The 22,584-nt window shown below is 64.2% G+C and overlaps 1 protein-coding gene across 1 annotated transcript in view; it reads left to right on the top strand.

Annotated features, from left to right (window-relative positions):
* CUNH7orf50 (chromosome unknown C7orf50 homolog) overlaps positions 1-22,584 on the top strand; it is a 128,884-nt gene that overhangs the window by 104,047 nt on the left and 2,253 nt on the right. The window contains exons 3-4 of the mRNA XM_034988227.1: positions 11,435-11,634; positions 18,629-18,710. Coding sequence (XP_034844118.1) covers positions 11,435-11,634; positions 18,629-18,710 — 282 coding nt within the window. The remainder of the gene's footprint in view (positions 1-11,434; positions 11,635-18,628; positions 18,711-22,584) is intronic.

Below are 22,584 nucleotides of genomic sequence, written 5' to 3'. Positions count from 1 at the left end.
TCCGTCATGGGGAGGCCTGCAGGCCAGAGCCAGCTTCCTTTTTTCTGCTGATCCCTGGACCCCTGTCTGCAGAGCCCCTTCTGTCCCCTGAACTCGGGCTCTGGGACAGTTGACTTCAGGGTGCCAAGGGTCGAAGGGTCAGTAGACCCCACTGTGGCCCTGGAGGGCCTCCTGTGTGGAAGGTGCTGCTCGGAGCATTCTGGGCAGTTTATGGACAGACGACTGTGGTTACGGATCCTCTGCCCGGGGGCTGCACGGATGCGGCACATCTGTAAACGGAGGACTCCATAGAGAGACTGCCTCCCTTGCCACCCAGGCCTTCGGGGGCAGAGAAGGAAGGGGAGGAGGGCCCCGGCTCATGCCCCCCACCCCCACGGTCACGGTCACTTTCACCCCAAACCCCAGCCCCCGTGTGAGGGCGTTCCTGACAGCAGCCCCCCGCTGCGGGCTCGCCCTTGACCGTTGTTTCTACTGCGCAGTGTTCTAACACGCCCGCTCCGTCGGGTGGTCAGTTGATGGGTTTTACCAGGTGACAGGTGGGTGAGGATGCTGCTGGAATCGGGCAGGCAGCGAGTAACAGCACTGTTGGACGGCCCGGGGTGCATCGGTGAACCCCCCCCAGCGCAAGTCCCACTCTCGGGGAGTCCTTGTCTGAAGTGGCCTGACCGCATTCCCTGTGCTCCCGGCTCCAGCCTCAGGCCCCGTGCCAAAGGAGCCCCTCCAGTCACGGATCGCATTTCCAGGTGAGGAAAGGGTACCTGGACCCCAGACTGTCTTCTGACGCTGCGTGAAACTATTTCCAGTAGTTTGGCTCTGCCGCCACGATGAACAGACTGGTGGGGAGGGCCCCTGCCTGTCAGTCCCTGCTCAGGTGCTGCCCCTCCTGACCCTGGTCCCTGCTCTGCCGGCATCGAGACCGTGCCCTGGCTCGCCCTCCCCCGAGAGCTCTCCCTGCCGCTCTCTGGCCGAGCAGGGCCCACGTGTGCTGGTCTACACCGCCCCTCTTTTCAGAGGCCCACTGGGACCTGGGTGAGCCTGGGCCGGAGGGGGGCGTCTTGCTCTCACACATCTTGCTTGGGGCACAGGCTGCACGGAAGTGGTCTCGGGAACCACTCGGGGTTTATCGCAACTCTGGGCTCTCTCCTAAGCCAACCCAGCGGCTGCGTCTTCAGTCGAGGTCGGGGCGGAGCAGATCCCACAGCAGCACTGGGCCTGCCCACTTGCCTCTCCTCGTGGTGTCTAAGTTTATCCTGTTTTAGTAATCTCTACACCCGACATGGGGCTTGAACTCATGACCCCGAGATCAAGAGTCACCTGCTTTTCCAACTAAGCCAGAGCCGGCTGTACATGAGGTGGGGTAGCCAGGCGGGACGTTCTTCCCCGGGGCTGCCCCCCCTTCCCTTCCATGTGGGGCTGGGGCCTCAGCAGGCGACCCCACAGGACCACGATGGGAATGAGGAGAGTGCCCTTTTGGATCGTGATCTGTGCTCGCTCCTGAAGCAGGAGGAGGTCTGGGGAAGGCAGGGCACTGTGCAGAGGACGGTACAGACATGACTGGGGCCAAGGAACGTCCCCGGGAAGGGAAGGTGGCCGTGGGCCGGCCCACCCCCAGAGGTGGAGGGAGGCTTGGAGCAGGAGACACGACCCCCGGGCCCAGGCAGTTCTGATGTCTCCTCAGTGGGAAGAGACCAAGGCTGGGGGTGGGCACTCCTGAGTGCCCAGAGGTGAGAACCAGCACCTGCAAGCTGCTTCGACGGAGCCCATGGGCGCTCCCCTCTCGGGAACGGTGGCCCGGTGGTGAGGAAGGACAGCGGGCGGGACTCAGGCTGGGTTCTGTCACTGGCCTGCTGGGTGAGCTCAGGCCCTTCCTGCCCCATCCCCAGGCCTTGCCTGCACACCTGTTGCTGGGGAGATGGGTCAGTGTCCGTGACGGACTCCATCCGGGGAATGCTGTTTCCTCCCGGGGAGGCAGACCCTCCGGATTCAGGCAGCACGCACCTCCCCTGCTGCGTGCCGTGTTGGCTCACACGTCCTGGCAGAGGCAGAGGGTCCCTGGCCCACAGGGGAGGCTGCTCTGCCTGAGGTAGGGAGAGCCCAGGCCCCACGCGGGCCCTGCCCGCGGCTTCCCCCAGCCTCCCGGTGCGTCCAGCCAGGCTGCAGACCCCATGGTGGGAGTGGGGGCTGCCCTGGAGGTTGAGGGTTCCCCTCGTTCACGGGCCCAGGGCACAGGTGCTGGTAGCCCCCATCCCCGGTGCCATGCTGAGGCCCAGCTGGAGGGTTGTCTTCACTCTCAGCCTGCATCCTGGTCCCCGGAGCCTCAGTCGTGCGGTGAGCACTGTGCTCCCGTCTGACCCGAGCCGGTGTGACCTCTGCTGCGGCCGGGTTAGCCTTGCCCTTCCTGCCACCAGCTGTGGTGAGAGGTGTGTGCACGCGGCTGGCTTTTCCCCACAAAGCCACGGTAACACGTCAGCCCGTCAGCACGGGGCACGTTTCCTGTTTCGTAGGGAGCAGGGGCTCACATGCACGATTGGACCCCAGTTGGGCAGCCTCTGAGCTTCAGACTCTTCCTCCCTGCCCCCGATCCCTCCCCAGCTCCTGAAGAGCGACTGGTCCTGGGAACCGCTGCCCAGAGCTTGTCTGGAGCTTGCGGAGGAAGCTCGTGCTGAGCCAGGACATGGCTCCAGGCTCAACTCCTCTGCCGATGGGCCAGGTGGAGGCTTGTGTGTGTGCCTGGCGCTAGTCCTGTGGTTTTAGATGCCCGGATCAAGTCGGCAGCTCATAAAAGTTGAGCCTAAGAGGAACTGGGGCAGAGTCCAAGCCCGGCCTTCTGGAAGGCCCAGCCCTTCTCAGCTCCTGGTGCAGCCCCTGCCCCGCTCTGAGAACTGGTCCTGGTGGGTCAGGAGCCAGAACCCAGGCTGCTGGGACATCTCTGCCCTTTACCACCCTCCTCCAGACCCACCACAGACTGGCCTCTGGGTGGCGGGGCGCCTTCTGAGCGCTGTGTGCTGTTCCCCATCTGTAAAGACCTCTGTGAGCGGGCTTGCGGAGATGAGCTCTGTCAAACCCCAGAGCTCTCTGCAAATGTCAACGCGGGAAGTGGCCGGGTATGCGTGGTGCCTGTGGAGAGGGAGCCTTTGGGCTGACCCGCAGGTGCGGGCACTGGGCCCAGCAGCACTGGGAGCCTGGGAAGACCCGTCCTGTCACGTGTCGCTGCCGGCTGCCCTGGGCCAGACCTGGGGGTGGCCCTATCCAGACAGAGATGTGCTCTGAGCGTACAGCCCACAGCGAATGCAGAGACTTAGCGTGAAAAACAAGGCTGCAGAATTCCATTACCACTTTCGTATTGCGTCTGCCCTCTAGGCCCCTGCCTCTGTGTCTCCGTGGCGCTGGGCCCCTGCAGGCCTGAGCTCCCACTTTCTGCCTTGGATGGCACCTGCCCAGGCCCGGGATGCGAGTCCCAGGGGCCCGAGCCCCCTGCCTGGTGGAGCTGTGGGGTGAGCAAAGGGGTGTGTGCACGTTTCAGTGTCTGGCCTGGGGGACCGAGAACGGCCCATAGCTAAGAGTTGGGGGTCTTTATCTAAATTTAGCTACGTTCTAGATACTTTCGCTGCTGCTCGAGTAATTTTTCCTTTCACCACATTTTGAAAAATAAAATGTGGCCACAAATGTCAGGAGGCATTACTCCACCGTGTAGACAAGCAGAGAGAAGGTTCCGGAGCCCAGGGAGAAGCCCTCCTCCCCTCCCCAAAAGCTGCTCCAATGCTGATCGAATTTTGGATTTCCACACATGATCTCAGGGAGGAAAATCAGTTTCCCTTGCTTTACAAAACCTCGTAAGCATTGAGTCTAGTGTCTCCTGCTTTCCATGTGGGGAAATCCGGAGGATGGCTGGTTTATCCCGACTCTCCGCTGCAGCTGGTGGCAGGACCACAGCGACCTGTGGGGAGCGGACTTGAGCAGCTCCTGGCCCGTCCTGGGCTCTGGCCGCCTCTGTGCCCCGGCCTGGGCCAGCCGCTCCTCCTCCCACACAGCGGGGCCCCCTTCCCTCCCAGCTCCCTGTGTAAAGAGGAGCACTTGATTGTCGCTCCTGGGTGCTCTGGGAAGGACAAGGGGCCTTTCTCTGGGACACAGCTGCTGTCGACCCTCGTGGAGCCCCCCGAGTGAGGGCCGGAGGCCATGGCTGCACGCCTGGGGCTGGGGCTGGGGCGAGCTGTCACCCCAGGAGCCTCCCTTCGGGCCCTGAGGCTCAGAGCAATCCACGTTTTAACCGGGGCAGCTGCCGTGCTCGGGAGCAGGTGCAGACTAGTGACGAGACACCCAGCGAGCGGGGATGGCCAACATCCACGTCACGGCCCACGTCACCCTGGGCTGCACTGCCTGTTTGTGTGTCAGACCCCTCCCCTGAGTCTCTCATTTGGCAGAAAGCCCACACTGGACAGTCCGGCCCAAACCGGACACTGGCGAGGTCCGCGGGAGGGGGCACATCAGCTGACCCCACGGACGCTGCCCCTGGACGACCCCAGTTTCCAGAGAAGGGGTGGGGGACGATGCCAGGGGTCCACTGCACTGTGGCACGTGATACCCCTCACACGATCCGCTGCTCTGGGGGTGGCTGCAGGCGCTAGTGCGGGTCTGTGTGGCGCGGTTTCTGTGGTCAGCTCGGTCTGGAACGGGTAGTCTTCATTCATGCCGTGATGGCTCGTGTCACCCCAAGTCTCCAGCGCCCACCACGCTGCCTGAGCAGAGGGGTCCGCAGGGCTGTCTGCCCATAAAGCCACACACAACCAGCGGAAAGCCTCACCCCAAGGGCCTGACACCACGGTCAGGGTGCAGAGGGGGCCCCAGAAAAGGGAAAGTGGCACGCTGAGCAGACTCCTGTGGGCTTCGCGCCTCGTAAGCGCATGCTGTCCCTGCTGTGGTTTCACCAGAACGAGCCGGCACAAAGGTGCCAAACAGACCTCCTGCGAGCTTGGTGTCCTGTGTGCCCTTACCCACCCAGCAGAGGACGGCCGTCGCCCGTGCCCACGGGGAGACCACTCGTTCTGTGGCTCCGGATGCCCCCAAGCCCATGTCCGCCAGCATGGGTGCCCACGCAGGCCCCAGGCCCCACAGGAGGGTGACAGCAAAGCAGAACTGTGCCTCCAGCATGTCCAGATGGCCCCCAGAACACACGAGTGAGACGAGGTCCACGGGGGTCCGGGCTGAAGTCGGGCCCCCACTGGAGACGGGTCTGTGCTCTCTCTCAGGGGAACCGTAAACATGGCAAGGTGTCAGCCGCATGTTTTAGGTCTTTAGGTACTTGTGGGGGTGACTTGGTGGCTCTGCCCCCGCACGGCGGCCCCAGAGCAGGCAGAGAGCCCAAGGAGCCCACCTGCATCTGCCCGTCTCCTCTGGGGGGACTGGCTTCCACGTGCCCCCAGGCCACAGTGTGCCCTTCTCTACAGGGGAAGCCACGGCCTTCGGGGACACCTTACCCAGGTACGTCCTCAGGGCCACCCTGAAGGGAGACCCAGGGAGATGGCACCTCGAGGCACGCATGATGCTGTGGGCAGCCTTCGGTCCCGTCCCTGCTTGGCCCTGGACGGTTTCACAAAGTGGGCCAAGCTCACAGGTGTTCAGAGCTGCTGGGCCGGTGCAGCCACGGGGCTTGCTTACAGCCAGGGGGTCTCCTCTCCCTACACCCTTCACCACACCACACTCTGCCTGCTGCCCCCCACACCTGGCAGGTGCGCGGCCGTGACCCTGTGCCCGAGGGCGTGCGCCTGCCGGGGAAGGAGTGTGTCCCGGCAGACAGGATGGTCAAGGCCCCTGTCCCTCGAGTCCACATGGGGTCCTCCCTGCCTCCCGGGTCTGCCTTCTTTCTTAGACAAAGGCTCTGCTCCTCGACGAGCCTGCAGAGAAGGAAGGTCTGTTGTGACCTGGAATCCCCCAGCAAGAGTGGGAACAGGGCACCCTAACATCAGCTGCCAGATGTGGAAGCCAGCTGTCGAGTCGTGTGCAGGACAGCAGCCCTCTGTGCCTCCTGGTGGCCCTGAGCTCCTGGTCCCGGACCTGAGACTCTGGCATCGGTCCCTGAACTTCTGTGCCTCCCGGTGGCCACAAGCTCCTGGTCCCGGACCTGAGACTCTGGCATCGGTCCCTGAACCTCTATGCCTCCTGGTGGCCCCAAGCTCCTGGTCCCAGACCTGAGACTCTGGCATCCATCCCTGAACCTCTGTGCCTCCTGGTGGCCTGAGCTCCTGGTCCCAGACCTGAGACTCCCCCATCCCTCCCTGAACTTCTGTGACTCCTGGTGGCCCCGAGTTCCTGGTCCCAGACCTGAGACTCTGGCATCCATCCCTGAATCTTGGAGTTGATCATGCCCCAGAGGTGATGTCACCCCACTGTCGTGCCTGCAAGGACCACACGTGCCGGCAGCTTCCATGCCTGCAGTGGCCCACTCCGTCCCTCCTCTAAGGCTCAGGAGGACCGGGGGAGCCTTGGACAAGGGCTCTGGCCAGGCCATGTCTGGGCTGGGGACACATGGTGGGCACTGCTGTCCTTCCAGACGATTTCTCAAGACCCCATGGCTGCCCCCACCCCAAAGGCTGCCTGCTCCCCAGGCCCTGGGACCCCACTGCATCACTGGGCTGCTGTACTGGGCACAGGGGATGAGCTGGCTGGGGACAGATTGGGGGCTCTGAGGGGCCGGGACAGGGGTGAGACCCTGTCCAGCCTGAGGTACCAGCTGCTATGTGTGGCCTTACGTCAAGGGTGCTGGACCGAGAAGCCGGTGCATGCAGCCACTCTTTCCCATCAGAGGCTGTCTCAGACCGGATCCCCCCAAAAGCAGAGTGGCAGACAGATTAGGCACAGGAAGCTGATTTGGAGACATGGCCCCAGGAGCCTCAGCACAGCCCTGGAGGAATGGTCGAGCACCCTTCCCACCCCACAGGCCTGGCCCCAGTGCCCACCAGAGGTTTCGGCAGGTTCCCGACACAGAGATGAGCCAAAGGTGCGGGGCCAGGAGTGCCCGGCCTCCAGTGGCCAGTGTTGGCATGGCAGCCCCCGGGGGTCCTGTTTGTGTGGTTCTTCCCGCGGGAGAGCCCGGGGTGCAGGGAGATGGGCCCGGTGCCAGCAGTGCATGTGACCTTCCCTCTGTGAGGCTGGGTATTCACCAGAGGGAGAGGAAAATGTCGCTGGGTATCCGCCCCATCTGCCCACACTGTGGCTTGAACCTGCAAATCCTCCCTCTGGCCTCCTCCCCGCTGTCCCCTTCCTGGGGAACGATGGTGGGTGCTCGCTTTTGCGGGTTCTCTCGTTGGGCCTTGGGTGTCTGCAGGGAAGCCCGAGAGGCTCCTTGCCTGGGTCCAAAAAGTGCGGAGCCTGTTCTCCTTAGAGCCTACTTCCTGCAGATCTTGTCTGAAGGTTTTTCTGCCTGGGTGAAGCCTGTGGCAACCTTCCCAAATCAAAGAAGTGCCATTTCTCCCTGTGTCAGCCAGGAGTTACCAGGGTGAAAGAAAACGGTTGTTCATTTCATGCACCTGTATTTTCTCAAACACGGTCAGCTTTTCTATCAGGAGCCCCCCTGTATTTCCTTTGGTTAATTGACTCCACTCTCCAGTCTGTGGGGCTTTTGGTTTTGTTTCTTTTCCGTACATTTGATGCATGTAGTCAGTTTTCATTGCCCTTGAAGCTGGAATGGATTTAATTTTTGAATGTGTTTCTGATCGCACGAGCGTTACATGACTTACTCTTGTACACGAAAACATTTACGTTGAGAAACACTGAGACGACATAGACGAAATTCAAGGTCCCTCGCCACAGCGCCCGCCCGTCCCTCCCCTCCCCCCACCCCTGCGGCAGCTTCGGCGGGTCCGTTTGTCCTGCCCAAAGTTTTCCGTGCACGTTAAGTTGTTTTTGTGCCTGTTGAAATGCAGCCCAGGACATGTCTCACTGTAAGAGGACGTGTTGCTGAAAGTTGGATTTCCCGTATTAGGAGATTGTGTATGCTGTCCGGTCTGGAACACCAGAGACCGTGGCCGCGCTGCCGTCCGGTGATCCGTCTTTGTGGGGTCGTGCGCTTGCACTGAGGCTGCCAGCTATCAGCTCCCCGTGTTTGTGACGAGAAAACAGGCAGCACACGTGGGCGATGGCAGCCGACCCCCACGCGGTCGGCCGAGTCTGTGTTTTGGTAGAGGGTCGTGTGCACAGCTGTGGTCTGCCGCCACCCCACACGGCCCCTGGAGAGCGGGCCGGGCCCGCAGGGGCTGGGGGTGCTGCCCCCCCCCCGCCGGGTCGCTCTCTGAAGGCCCCTCCTTCCCCTGGAAGTTGCATCCCCAGAAGCAGCTCCAAAGGCTGCCATCGTCGGACTCCTGCTTTCCTTTTCAGAGTTGTTTGTGTTTACACAGGCTGCTCACAAGCCCCTGGGCAGCTTCGGGAGGCTTTGGTGGTGGTGGCAGGTGTGTCCAAACTTACTTGCTAATTACAGCCTAGTTCTGCGGAGGGTTATCAGATCAGTGGCAACTGGAGAGAGTTCATTCAATCCAAAGAAAATTGTATTCAGCTCCACCTCCTGGGGCGGTGGCGTTGCCGAAGCTCGCGGACGGCAGCTCGCGGACGAAGCTCGCGGACGCGGTGCTTTAGAAGCGGTTTTGCTTCCCGCGGTGTTGGCGCTGGCCTCCCGCTGCACCAGCGAGGCTACGGGACAAAGGAAGCAGGGGGGTCCCGGGAAGGCCCCCACGGCCCTCACCCGACGTGCTGGGAGGTCCCTGGGTCCAGCCAGGCCCTGTCCTGCTGTCTCCCAGCCCCACCGCGGCCGAGACAGCTCTCTGCCCCTGCAGCCCCACGCCCTCATATGATGGTAGCAGCAGTGGGGGCGTCCCTGGCCAGGCCAGAACGGTCAGGGAACCCAGAGCAAAGGGACCAGGCGAGGCCCACAGCTGGCCCATGGCCCCTGCCCCCGCCCGGTCACAGCCCTGCACATCTGGGCCCCCCTTCTTGATCTTCAGGCAATGCCCGGGACCGTTGTGTTTTTAACGAATGGTTGCTTGGGTTCGTGTGCTCCCCCCCGGGCAAGGATCACAGCTGAGGCAGGGGCAATGGTCTGTCACTCTGTCTCCCTTCCCAGCGGTAGCTGTGGGAGAGGGCTCTGGCTACTTTCCTTGGCGGCCCCTTTCCTTGGAAGAGAGCCAGAAAGGGCAGATGCGGGTGCCCGCAGGCTGTCAGAGTTTAGGGAAAGGAAGGCTGGTCTAGCAGGTGGAGCATCGGTCTTGGGCTCAGGGGTCAGAGGTCTTGGGTCAGAGGTGCCGCTTTCCTTCCCTGCTTCACACACAGTGGTTGGTTTTGCCCCCAGACTGCATTGTTTAATTGAAACTGCCGGTGTTTAAAATTCAGGAGGTTTCACCTGTCGTTCTCTGTTTCCAGCTTCTCTGGAGAGGCCTTTCGGCTCGGGCCGTGGCCCGGGTGTGGGCATCGGTGGGTCCGGAACCCTCGGCGTCCCTGGCTGGCCCCTGGCGCAGTCAAGGGCGGGCGTCACGGCCCTCTGAACAACTCTGGAGGCACGCTTAGCTTTCTGAGGACACGGGGCGCGGGCTGCAGCCACTGCCACGCCGGGGTGACCACAGGCCAGAGAAAGAAGCTGTGTGTGTCCTTCCTGGGTTTGCGTGCCTAATACCAGACGTGGGCCCTTCATGCTGGGCGTCACCCCAGGCTGTGCGGGCAACGCCTCATTCGGGTCCCCGCCACCTGCCAGCTGGCCCCTCCGTGGGGACCGGGCCCTCAGGGAGCCCCGGGAGTCCGTGTGTTGTGCGTCAGGCTCCTCCAGCCTCGGGCGCAGCCTCTGTACGGCACAGGGGCAGGAGCGCAGGGGGCAGAGGCCCCGTCCTGGTGACACGTGGCACCGTGAAGGGTGCGGAGAGTCGTGCTGCCCTCATCACGGGGGCAGGTGCTTCCTGCCCTCGCTGCCCCTCCCAGGCCCCCCGGGGTCGGTGTCGACACGTCTGCGGCCCAGCGCTGTAGGGCCCTGACCTTGTCCCAGGACTTCGGCCCCGGGTGGCTGCTGCCGTGCCGCCTGCGTGGTTTTGCGGGGTGGGGGGCCGGAGGCCGGCCCGCACTGAGGCTCTTTTGCCAGACGTTCTGTGCTGCCCGCCCGTCAGCCGCCTTGGGCCCGGCACGGTCTGAGCAGGGAGCCGGGAGGGAGACTCCCCGTGGACGCCCACGTCCCGCTCCTCAGACTGCTGCACCCTCGACCTCAGGAAACCCCACCTGAGCACCAGACGCCCTCCGGCAGCTGGGGTGCTGGGCTCCCGGGGCCATGCCTGTGAGCCCTGCGTGCGTGTCAGTCTGTCTGCGTGTGCGAGTCTGCGCGTGCGCATCTGCGTGCGTGTCCGTGTGTGGTGTTGAGGCTGCTGGAGTCTCCCCAGGGCAGCCCTGAAGCCCCACTGCTGGTAAAGTCAGCTGGTCTTGAGGAGGCAGAGGGAGGAGCTGGAGAGAGCTGCTCTTCTGTTTTAGAAGGTTCCGGAAGGACCTGGGGCTGAGTGGGAACACAAAGGTTGTCAAGGCACTGGCACTTTATGCGGGGGCATGTGTGGCCTCTGGGGAGGCCCGAAGGGAGGGGGTGCTCTGCAGACGCTGGACACGCCTGGGGCAGCGTGCTCGCCCTTCCTGGAGGCGTTGGGGGCGGTGGCCGGGTCCCTGGCTGGAATCACGTGACCAGTGCTGGCGTTCCCGGTTTTCCAGGCAGGGGGGAGTGTGTGCAGCTGGTGGGGTCGTCACCCTCCACCTGGTTTGATGGGGGGGGGGGGGACTGTACTTCGTAGGTGTCTGGGAAAGAGGTGGTGTCAGGGGGCCACAGCCCGATGGGGGGGACAACAGGCCACCAGCACCGCGCCCCCCAGCCGCTGAGCCGCCTGCTCTCCTCAGGAGGGGTTCGCGCAAGCAGAAGGGCCTCAGTGGATCCTTGTGGTGGGAAGACTGCCCCCCCGCCCCCACCCCCTGCAAGAAGTGTGTGCTCTCAGCCCAGCCTCTGTGCACCAGGACCTCACATCCCACTGCGGGGCGGGCTTGGGGACCTGCAGACAGCGGTGGGGACAGGGCGGGGAGGGGGGACGGGCGGGTCTCCTGCAGGGTCTCAGGGGGTGGGGCCCTCGTCAAGGCCCAGAAATCCTTGTCGCCAGTGCTGAGCACAGGGGCAGGGGCAGGAAACAGGGCTGAGGTCAGTCAACTTTGACCCGTCCTGGGGTGAGACAGCCCCACCTGGTGCTGGGTCTCCTGGGTCCCTGAGAGAGCAAGACTCTGAACAGCCCCGTCCCCAGTTACTGGGGGTGAGGGGCTGCTGGGGAGCCCAGCACAGGCTGTGGAACAGCCCACCCACCCGGAGGGGGTCAGCTCCCGAGGGCGGGGGTCCAGGATGCTGCGGGATATCCTCACAGGCCGGTTTTCCCTTGACTTGCAGGGAGAAGCAGTGTTGGGGGCCAGGCAGGAGACGGCCCCCCAGCTGCCCGTGCTGACCCCGGAAGAGAAGAGGGTCCTGGAGAGGAAGCTGAAGAAGGAGCGGAGGAAAGAGGAGAGGAAGCGGCTGCGGGAGTCAGGAGCAGCCCAGAGCCTGCCGGCCAAATGCTCCGGGGCCCAGCTGGCCCTGGACTACCTCCGTGGGTAAGACGACCCCCCTGCGGGGACCGGCCAGTGTCCCAGGGGTTCTGGCAGGGAGGGACACGGGCTGCAGACTCAGCTGACCTGGGACCCGTCTGGCTCCCGGGACCACGGGGACCCTGGGGCCTGTAGTCCACCTCCAGTGGTGCCCCCACAGAACCAGCGCCTGCGGTGGGGCTGTGTGAGGGAGGGGAGAGCCGCCATCCCGGGCTTGAGGAGCTGGCCGTGCCGGGGGAGCAGAGCGCAGCCACCGCAGCCTCGGCCGGAGCCCTCGGACTGCCCGCTGCCCGTTTCACCTGTCGTCACAAGCGGGCAGTGGCTAGAGGTTACACTGCTAACAGCTGCGTAGGAGACTTTCTAGAAGCTCCAGGAAAAGTGAGGCCCCTGTGAGACCACTGGCTTCTGTTTGCCAAGAAACTTGTTGGGAGGTGGCGGCACGTGCCCCAGCTGGTCGCCACGCCTGGTCCTCCTCCCCGGGAAGTGGGTTCCTCCTTTCTCCGATCGGTACTCACTCGAGGCCGGGAGCCCTAGCAGCCAAGAGCAGGGTCAGCCCGCCGCGGACACACGGTTTCACTCCTCCCGCATTGTTTTTGGGGAATGGTTTACATGCAGCCACGCAGCCAGTTCGGAATGCCCTTGTCACTGCAGAGAGCGGCCCCCCGCCCCAGCTCCAGGGGCCCCTCCTCCCCCTCGTGTCTCCGTGGACGTGCCCGTTCGGGACATGTCCTGCAAAGGGACTCGTTCACCACGCGGCGTACTGTCTGGAGGTTCGTGCACATGGCAGCGCGTGCCAGAATTTCCTCTCCCCTCACGGCCAAACACTGCGCGCCGTGTGTGTGCACCCCGTTTTGCTTGTCCGTGCGCCCGTCGCTGGGCGTTGGGGTTGTTTCGGCCAGGTGGCCGTTGGGGCTGTTGCTGCGGTGTGTGTCTGTGTGGGGGGTTCTGTGTGGACACGGTTTCCTTTGTCTCGGGCACAGCCCACGACGCGATCGCTGGTGACTGGTGTGGGAGGAGCTGCGGACACACAGCAGCCGCGCCATTCCCAGCCCACAGCGGGGGCGCCGAGGACGGCCCTCCTTCGGGTGTGGGGTGTCTCACTGAGCCCCGGCGTCCTGTCCGCTGCTGAACCAAATGCGGCACTGCACTAGGCTGCTGGGCCGCCCCCCTGGGCTCCTACCTGGAGGGTCACTGGATGGACTCAGTGAGGACGGAGTGCTCCCAGGAGGACAGCTGCCCGCTGGCTCTTGAACCTCCACCTGCAGAGCGCTGGAAGGCCCTGCCGTGGCTGCACTGGGGGCGGGAATTCTCCGGAAGCCCGCCCGCTGGCTGGGAAGAGGGCTGCGCACGGGCTCTCGGAGATCTCTCTGCCCCACTCCTCCTTCACTGCCCCCTCGGGGCGGCTGGCCAGAGAGTGGCGGCCTGGACCGCGGTCAGGAGTCCCCATCCCCTGGCCCCGGTCATCAGCCGTAAGGATGTGTGGTTCTGTGCTACCTGGGCCCTTCGGTCTCCCCTGCACTCTTGGCTACTGGGCACAGTGGGGCTGTGCGGGAACCAGCGCCCCCTAGGGAGTCTGGTCCCCAGCGCTGGTGTCACCGGGGCAGTTCCCAGCAGAAGGGCTAGGATTGGGGCCCGGGGGCGGGGCTGGGGATCCGTATCTGCTGGGACCAGGTGGCTGGCACAGCCCTCCCGGCTTCCCCAAACTCAGCAGGTGCTGGGAGGAAGTCCCAGGCCCACATGTCCCTGGCAGAGGCAGGGGTGGCCCGGCTGCGTGTCATGGGCGTGGAGGGGGCGCCCTGCTCACCGTCACCAACCAGGACCCTTCTCGGGTCAGCGCACTTCTTATCTCAGCGCACGTCTCCCCGGTCAGTGAGGCCTGCCTAGTGCGGGGGTTCAGCGCTGTCAATGCCGCCAGCGTCCTCTGAGGTCGGAGCTGACGCCACCACCGCGTGCTCCCCTGCGCGCCCCCCTGACGCGCCCCCTGCGCGCCCCCCTGACGCGCCCTCTGCATGCCCGCCTGACCTACTCCCCTGTGTGCCGGTTGACGCACTCCCCTGCACGCCCCCCTGACGTGCTCCCCTGCGCGCCCCCCTGTCGTGCCCCCTGCATGCCCGCCTGACCCGCTCCCCTGCACGCCCGGCTGACGCGCCCCCTGCACGCCCCCGACATGCTCCCCTGCACGCCCAGCTGACGCGCCCCCTGCGCGCCCCTGACGCGCCCCCTGCATGCCCGCCTGACCCACTCCCCTATGCGCCGGTTGACGCGCTCCCCTGACGTGCCCCCTGCATGCCCGCCTGACCCGCTCCCCTGCACACCCGGCTGACGCGCCCCCTGCACGCCCGGCTGACGCATCCCCTGCACGCCCCCGACATGCTCCCCTGCACGCCCGGCTGACGCGCCCCCTGCACGCCCGGCTGATGTGCTCCCCTGCACGCCCGGCTGACGTGCTCCCCTGCACACCCCCCTGATGCGCCCCCTGCATGCCCGCCTGACCCACTCCCCTGTGCGCCCGGCTGACGCGTCCCCTGCACACCCCTGACATGCTCCCCTGCACGTCCGGCTGACACGCCCCCTGCACGCCCGGCTGACACGCCCCCTGCACGCCCGGCTGACGCGCTCCCCTGCGCGCCCGGCTGACGCGCTCCCCTGCACACCCCCCTGACGCGCCCCCTGCATGCCCGCCTGACCCGCTCCCCTGTGCGCCCGCCTGACCCGCTCCCCTGCACACCCGGCTGACGCGCCCCCTGCACACCCCCGACATGCTCCCCTGCACGCCCGGCTGACACGCCCCCTGCACGCCCCCGACATGCTCCCCTGCACGCCCGGCTGACGCGCCCCCTGCACGCCCGGCTGACATGCTCCCAGGCAGGATCACAGGTCAGCACTGGAGACAGGAGCAGGTAGACAGGCCAGGTAGGTGCCAGTCACAGAGTGGACCTCAGGCTGTATAGCAGGTCACAGACGGAGCCTGACTGGGATGGGCTGTAAGGACGGGCCGGGAGGCCTGCAGTGCCTGTAGCCACTGTCCTTGTTGACCCTGTGTGGAAGGCAAGAGGGAGGGCTGGGGGCCCTGTCTTCACTGTGTGGAGTGCCCAGATCCCTGGCTGTCACCTCAGGGGCGACTGCCCTGTCTGGACTGCCCCCATTACCTAGAGGCCAGCCCGGGGACCCTGTCCATGTGCTGGTCGGCAGCCTGTCCTCGCTTCCGGCCCCGCCTCCAGCCCGCGTGGGCTCCCGAGGCCGCCCAGTGCCGTTGTCCCTGAGCCTGACGGCGGTAGGCGATGTACAGATGGAGCCGAGTGCATGCACGTGGAATGTGCATGGTGGCCTCTGCGCCCTGCAGGAGCCCCAGAGTGGCCCTCGGTGCCTGTGGATGTCATAGCCCAGAACAGAGGCGCCCAGCATGCTGTCCTCCTGAGGCCTCACACCAGGCTGCCCGTGGCGTGGGCCGCAGCCCCTCGCTGGGCTGAGGGCAGGGAGACGTGCTCTCTCCTTGTCCACAGGGTCCCCCCATCTGCCCAGGCAGATGGGACCATCCTCCTGGCAGGAGGCCCTGAGCCGTTTGCAGCTGCGCCTGTTGCCACCCGGGGCGACCTGTGGGAATGAGGCTCCACCAGGGGTGGCTGGGACCCCGTTTCCCAGCCACAGCCGGGCCACGCTGCTGAGGCCAGCGGGGGTCGGAGAGCTCCTGCAAGCGGCAGTTCTCCTGGAGGGGGCCCCCCTGCTCTCCCTTAAACTGGGACAGGAGGGTGTGAGTGCCCCACGTTACAGACAGGACTCCCGCGGCTCGGAGCTGGGGACTGGGAAGTACCAAGCTGGAATGCAGACCACGCTCTGTGCCACGCTCCGTGGCCACGCTGCCTGTGGTGTCTGTTGCAGTCCCCGCACTGCAGTGTGCACGTGGCCGGCGGCTGGCGTGCTGTGTGGCAGATACGGGTCTCGGCGCTGCCAGGCCACCGGGGCAGGGGAAGTGAGGGGCCTGGAGCACATCTTCAGTGGCCCGTGGGGTCGTGGGCCGCAGTGCGCCAGCCCCGCAGCCCCACCCCCAGTGCGGGCTGCGCCGTGGGTCAGCTGCCCGGGCGGGCTACCAGCAGGGCAGGGGCAACATGGAGGCCCCTGAGTGGGTGGCGGGGCCTGGGGGTCGGCGGGGTGTGGAGCCCCAGCAGCTCAGGACCTGCCTGCAGAGGCGAGAGGCTGCTGCCCCCCATCGCAGCCGAGGACCCTCATGACACCTGGGTCCCGGTCCAGGCACCGGGATCGACCTTCCTGTCAGCTGAGATGAGGTTTCTTTCTGCCTCGAAGACGGAGCTGGGATGCCGCGAGGGCCCGTGGCTGCGTCAGCTTGAACGTGGGAGTTGGCATGTGTGTGGTCTGGGGAGGGGTTCGTAGGGTTGCCCTGAGGGCCACGGTGCGGGGAGGGGCTGGTGGAGGTCAGAGACACAGTCACCGGCTCAGGGGCTCCAGAACCTGCCCGATGCTGGGGCTCAGGCCGGGCTTCGGCCCTGAGCTCCCCATGGAACTAGAGCCTCAGGGCTGCCGTCAGACCTGTCACCCGTCTTGCGCCACGCCCCTGGGTGGCCATGGGCTTGGGGCCTCGGCAGTGACTGTTGAAGTGTCCTTCATCTGTGACCGCGTGGTGCCCAGAGTCGCGTTCTTTAGGAGCCACCTAGGACTCCGCACCCCCTCGGCATGGGGGTGTCTACACTGGTCCTGGGTCCCTGCTCCCTCCCTGCTGACCCGTCTCTCACTTTCTCTGCTTCCCAAAATACAGATCCTCCATCCCTGCGGGGCACTGCCTCTCAGTGAGGCGTCTCCAGGATGGAGCCAGAACCCCAACAGGTGGGCTGGCTCGTCCGTGTGCACTGTCACCATCTTCCCTGTCGTTGTCCTCATTGTCCTTGTTTATCTGGGGGCCTCCTCTCTGCCTGTCCTGGGCGTGCTAGGGGCCCCCAGCTGGTGCCCCTCGCTTCCTGTGGGCCCACGCAGCATATCTGAAGCTGTTCTGGCACTCCCTGGGGGCTCGGGTGACCAGAGCCCTGGGGTTGGGCAGGGGTGTTGCTTTGGGGGCACAGCCCGTCCACGTTGTCGACGTGGCAGTGATGGGAGCCAGGTCCACAGAGCTCCAGGTCCCAGGCAATGGAGCTCGGCACCACCACACCATGTCAGCCTAGGAGGGACCCCGCAGGCCCTGGGGTGAGGTCACATGCCATCCTTGGGGTGGGGGGATGGGCCAGGGTGCAGTTGGTCGGTGGAAGCACAGGGAAAGTTTATTACAGAGAATGACTAAGTGTAGTGAGGGCTTGCCAGTGAGCTGAGAACTCGAGACCCAGGAGGAGCAGATTCCAGGGCAGCCACTCCCCAGGGCTGCGAGGAGGCCCAGCCATGGCTCACAGAATGACAGAGAAGCCACGGGAGCCGAGCCCACGGGACTTGCCAGGAAGGCTGCTGCTCATGGGCAGTCCGGCCGGGGCCACGGTGGACCATCGGCTCCCGGGGGTTGCTCGCCGGAACCAGGATGGAAGAGCCTTCCTCTATTACGCTGATACGTCTCTCCAGCGCCTTCTGCTTCACATCGGACCATCTGGCAAAGGAAGCCCTCTGTCTCCACGGAGCGGGCGATGGAGGAAGATTGGAGGCAGAGGCCGTGACTTGATGACCAGCGTGGGGGCGGGGGCCCCTCGGGAGGGTTTCTCTCTTCCTTCCACCCCTTCCTCTAATGACCACTGTTGTGGTTTCTGCTTTCCCGCTTCTGCCAGGGCCCACGTTGAGTGCAGCCCCTGCTGGTGCGGGAGGCTGGGCCGGGCTCTGTTGTGGAGCCCCAACATGCTGCCCTAAGAGGGCTCGTCAGTCGGCCTCCAAGGCCCCACTGACACGTGGTAGGTTCAGGCTGTGAATCCGGGCGTGGCTGTCGTGTCTGCTGCCCTAGGAGGACAGGAGCAGCGGTCCAGTCTGGCTCAGGCCCAGCTCTGTGCCTGCCACACACGTGCCCATGGATCCTGGATGCTCCTGAGGCAGGGCTCCGAGGTCTCTGCTGTCACAGGACGGTGTGTGGAACAGAGCAGCAATGAATCGCGCGCTTCTGCCGTGGCGCCCACGAGCTGTGGAGCCAACGGGAGCTCTTGGACCCCCCCGCCGTCCTCCCCCCAATCCCCCCGACCGAGTAGAGGCCGTGAGGCTGCAGCTAGAGCAGTGGTCACACAGCCCTGGGGGCTCACCCTCTGCCCTTCTCCCCACGGCCATCAGCACCCGTGAGTCCCAGACATGCCAGCCTCTGGCCCGTGTTCACCTCTCAGCTCCGAAAGCCTGGCCCTGCAGTCCTGCCCAGAGCAGCCACCCACCTTGACGTATGTCCTCTGACGCCTGAAGCTACCTGCCTCCTCATCCTCCGGCCCCTCCGGTGTGGGCTGCATGTCAGCAGGCTGGCTTCGCTGCCATGGCCTTGGTGCGGGGGTGGGGCCTGGGCCCTTGGAGGCCTTTGGGTTGGGAGGGTGCAGGCCAGGCGGCTCTAGCGGAGGCATGGGGCTGGCGTGGCCGGATTTCTTTCTCTGTCCCTGGCATCCAAGCAGCCCAGACTGGGGTGGTCCTCCAGGTCGGGGTTCGTGGCTCCTCTTAGCTTGCTGTCCCTCACCCTCCACACACAGCTCTCGGTTTAAAGGCTGTACGCACTCTGGTGGGTAGGCTCTGCTGGAGCACACGATAAAGGCTTTGCAAGAATGGCTGATGTCGTGAAATTCCGGATGTGCACGTTGGCATCATAAAATCGTGGCATTGCAGGGCTGGAAGAAAGAGCCCTGTGCCACCTGGCGCTGATGTGGAGGCAGGCCCAGCTGGCCGAGGCCTCACGGGCGTGCAGAAGTGAGATGTCCTCCCAGCGCCAGGTGCCTGAGCCCCCTCTGCTCCTGCTCCTTGTCTGCTGCCCTCCAGCTGGGGGGGCGGGGGCTGCACACACCCTTCCGGCTCCTCCTGCCGGCACCTGAAATGTCCTGTCCTTGCTTCCTAGCTGGGCCGAGAAGCACGAGAACTGGAGATTTCAGAAGACGAGGCAGACCTGGCTGCTGATGCATATGTACGACAGTGACCAGGTGTGTGCATGCTGGGGCGGGGGGCGGGGAGCTAGGTGTGTGTACCTGGTGGGGAAGAGGAGAGGAGATGGGTGCATGCCAGGGGTGGAGGGGTCTCCCAGATGACAAAGTCTGTGTACGCTTGGGGGTGGGGTTAAGTCAAGCAGTGACCAGGATGGAAGGACCCAGTGCCAGGGCCTGCTCCAGCCACACGGGCCTGAGGCCTCCCCTCCAGCAGGGGCGTGGGAAGGGCAGTCCCCCAGCAGCCAGGGCTGGCCAAGGCTGTGGTTAAGAAAGAGGCCCTAGCAATTGTGGTGGAACCCCCCCAGGAGCCCCCAGTCCAACCCCTCATTTTACAGAGGGAGGGCCTTGCTTGGGGTCAGGGGGTAAGAACCCCTATGCAGAGCAGGGGCTTGTCCAGAGGCCAGGCTTGGGCCAGGGGCTTGCGGGCTTGGGGCCTCGGCCGTTGGCCCACCTGCTTCCATTGAGCTGAACCTTCCCCAAGGAAGCTGCCAAGGTTAGGGGAATGTTGTTGTCCCAGGAGCTTGGAAGTCCTGCCCTTCCCATCTTTTGACCCTGGGGGGTGAGGAGACAGTGTGTCCCCCCCAAAACTCCGTCGTGCCCTCTTCCTGCAGATGAGCCCGGCTCACAGGACCACCATGGGCTCTGCTGGTTCTCGGTGGCTTCCGTGGGCAAGGGTCCCGTCTACAGTCGCATTTGCTTGTCTGCCCCTGTCATTTCCTCTAGTCTGGAACTTCCTTCACAACCTTGATGTGCCCGGAGAGGCCAGTTGTCAGACAGCTGGGACGTGTTTGTGCCCTCCCAGTGCACTCAGTAGCAGGTGCAAGGTGGTTGGATGCTGACGTCGGTCCCGTGACTTGGGGGACACCAGCTGGTTTTGCTCCTGTAGTAATCAGCTGTGTCTGTGGAGTTGCTTCGAGATGATGGAAACACCCCGTTCCTCATCCCCCTGTGCCCATCGGTCTTAGTACCCATCAGCAGCTCTGGTCTGGGTCAGCGGTCACCGTGGTGCTGGCTCCGTGGTATGCGTCCTCTTCCACATTCGTCGATCAGCACGTGGCTCCAGGGAAGGGCCTGGCCGCCTCCCTCATGGCACTGTGTTGGGGCAGGTGTGTGCACACGGGGGGGGGGCAGGTGCGTATACACCCTGTGGGGGGCAGGTGTGGATTGTCTGTCAGTGTTGGTTTTCTCAGGTCGTCATCCCTTGCTGCCATCATTTGTTTTGACAAGTGTAGTTTCTTGGCAACTGTGGTTGGTGGTTCTGTGGCCGGGAGGTCAAGGGTGCCCGTGTGCACATGATGGGGGGACCTCTGTGGAGGAAGCACCTGAGAGCCACAGTCGGAAACAAGGCTGTGGGTGTGGCAGGATGGGGCGGACAGCTATCCACACGGGCCAGGGCTGCTGCAGGAGTCACAGGCCGGCGGTGTGGCCCACGGCAGAGCCCCCTCGGGGGCAACAACACCACACCCCTTCCCCGTGACCCCACTGTCTGCACAGCCCCATGCCAGCTCCCCACTCGCCGCAGCTAGGGGCACACCCCAGTCCCCCATCGCCAGACCTCTGGGCCCAGGAGCTCAGAGCCAGGGGACCCACGGCCCCCAGAACTCTCGGGAGCAGGTATCACATGCAGGAGCCAGTGGGGAGCTATGCGCACAGACCTCCGTGCCCTGACCACCCTGCCCGGGTCTGTGTTCCCCTCCGCCCCTGGGGAGGGGACCAGGGCGCCCCGGGGACCACTGCTGCGGCCAGCTGGCCCCTGCTTTCCGGTCGTGCCCATCCCCTTGAGACCACCTAGTCGTCACAGTGGTGGGAGCTGTGCTAGGGACAGGTCGTCACCTTGATAAAGCCTGATTTTTCTATTTTTTCTTTTGTTGTTTGTGTTTCTCGCGTCATGACTATGAAATCATTTCCTAACCCGAGGTCAGGAAAATTACCTCTGTTTTCTTATAAGGGTTTTTAGTTTTTGTTCTTACATTTGGGCCTTTGACCAATGGGAGTTAACCCTGTATGTGGTGAGTTAGGCTTCCTGCACGTGGGGACGTGCACCACCCATTGAATGGACTGTGCTCCCCACAGTGGATGGATGCAGCACCTCGCTGCTTCCCAGCATCCTGCCAGTTCCTTGCCAGTCTGCCCTGCTGGAACGTGCACCCCATGAGGACAAGGCTTATCGGCTCTCACTGACCCTTCACAGCTGCCTCGGCTGCCCTGGAAAATGGGGCACATGTATCTGAAAACCCAGCTGGGGGACTGGTGTCCGGGGGCTTTCCAGAGAGGGTGCAGTAGCCAGTGGATGGAAGGATGGATGGATGTGAGCCCATTGAGTCAGGGTCAGAGCTCATTTGGGGCCCAGCACAGGTAGTGGGATAGAGGAGAGCCCTGAGCCGCAAGTGGATGGCTATGGCCAAGGCACCTAGGGATGCTGGGAAGGGAGGAGAGGGTCGAGCTGGTTACTGGTGTGTCTGCAGTCCTGATAACAAGGCCTGGCCCTCCGTTCAGCAGACACTCCCGGGGCCTGTGTGGCTCAGCAGGGTTGGGGGGGGAAGGGCAGCAGGGACAGGATGGGAGCCCGGGGCGGAAGCTAGGGGGCCGTGGTGCTCTGGACCCCAGACTGTAGATGGTTCTCCCTCTGCCTCCTGGCCCCACAGTCAGCCGTGCTCCTCACACTTCCCGCCGTCCTGCCCACAGGCTCCCTCCAGAGCAGCCCGCCACCCTGGACGGGCCCTGCTCTGCCGGCTCTTGCGTGGCTCATGCTCGGGCCTCTCTGCGACCCTGCTGCACAGTGCCAGGATGCTCCTCGGCGGGACCATTGCAGTAACAGCTGTGTGGTGCCGCCTGCTGGATCAGCAGAGGCCATGACGTGAGGCAGAACTGTCCTCGGTCCCACACGTGTCCGGTCAGCCTGGCGTACAGAGTAGAAGAAACCAAGCTAGCATCTGCCTCCCCCGGGAGCCTCGCTCCCAGCCCCCAAGGCAGAGGCAACACGGGGCCTGCGTAGGGCATGGGTGTGTGCGTGCATGTGCGTGTGTGTGTGTGTGCGTGCGCGCGCGCCCCCCCCCCCCCCCCCCCACTGTGTTCGGAAGGACTTCCTTCCGGGAGCAGGATATAAGATTTGGTTTCACGGGACAAGACAGATCCAGAAGCCTGACCTACCCGCAGGGTGGATGACAAGGGAGCATGAGGGAAAGCCTGGAAAGTGCCCCTCACGGTCAGGACGCACCGAGAGGGGAGCCAAGGCCGGTCCCCAACAAGCCACGTTGGGCCGGCTGGATATCTACACGTCAAAGAATGAAGGTGACCCCACCCAACCTCTAACAAAAGTGAAAAGTGAGTCGGAGCCGCAGATGTCAGGGCTGACGCTCTCCTGTCATGACCTCGGGCCAGGCACAGGTGCCTTAAACACAGCTCCACAAGCATGGTGACACGGAGGGACAGGCAGACGGGACAGCCACCCACAGAATGGGAGAAAGTGCGTGCGCGCCCCATGTCCCACGACCGGTCTGCCACGCAGGGAGAACCTTCCTAGCTCAGTAACAGGACAGCCCCATTTCAAAGTGGACAGAGGGTCCATGTAGACGCTTCTCCAGAGCAGACGGCCCAGGTAACCGGGAGGACCTGCAGTGGCGCCCCGCGTCGCTGGCGCTGGAGGGACGCCCACCAGCCCAGGGTGGCCGCGACGAGCAAGGACGGCCAGTGGTGCGTGTTAATGAGGACACAGCTTCCCTCCCGTGTGCTCCTGGAGCGCCCTGTTCCCGTGCTCCAGATGGATCGCATCTCCGGGTTTCTCCGAGGATGGCAACAATACGGTTTTGACATTTTCTTCTCTCTGTATAACCTTTATTTTATCCAGGTTGCTTCTTGTTTGTTTGCTTGG

This window comes from Mirounga leonina, unplaced genomic scaffold (assembly GCF_011800145.1).
Source record: "Mirounga leonina isolate KUSES-001 unplaced genomic scaffold, KU_Mleo_1.0 Mir_454, whole genome shotgun sequence".
NCBI classification, from domain to species: Eukaryota; Metazoa; Chordata; class Mammalia; order Carnivora; family Phocidae; genus Mirounga; species Mirounga leonina.
This window is presented reverse-complemented; position numbering and strand designations above follow the sequence as displayed.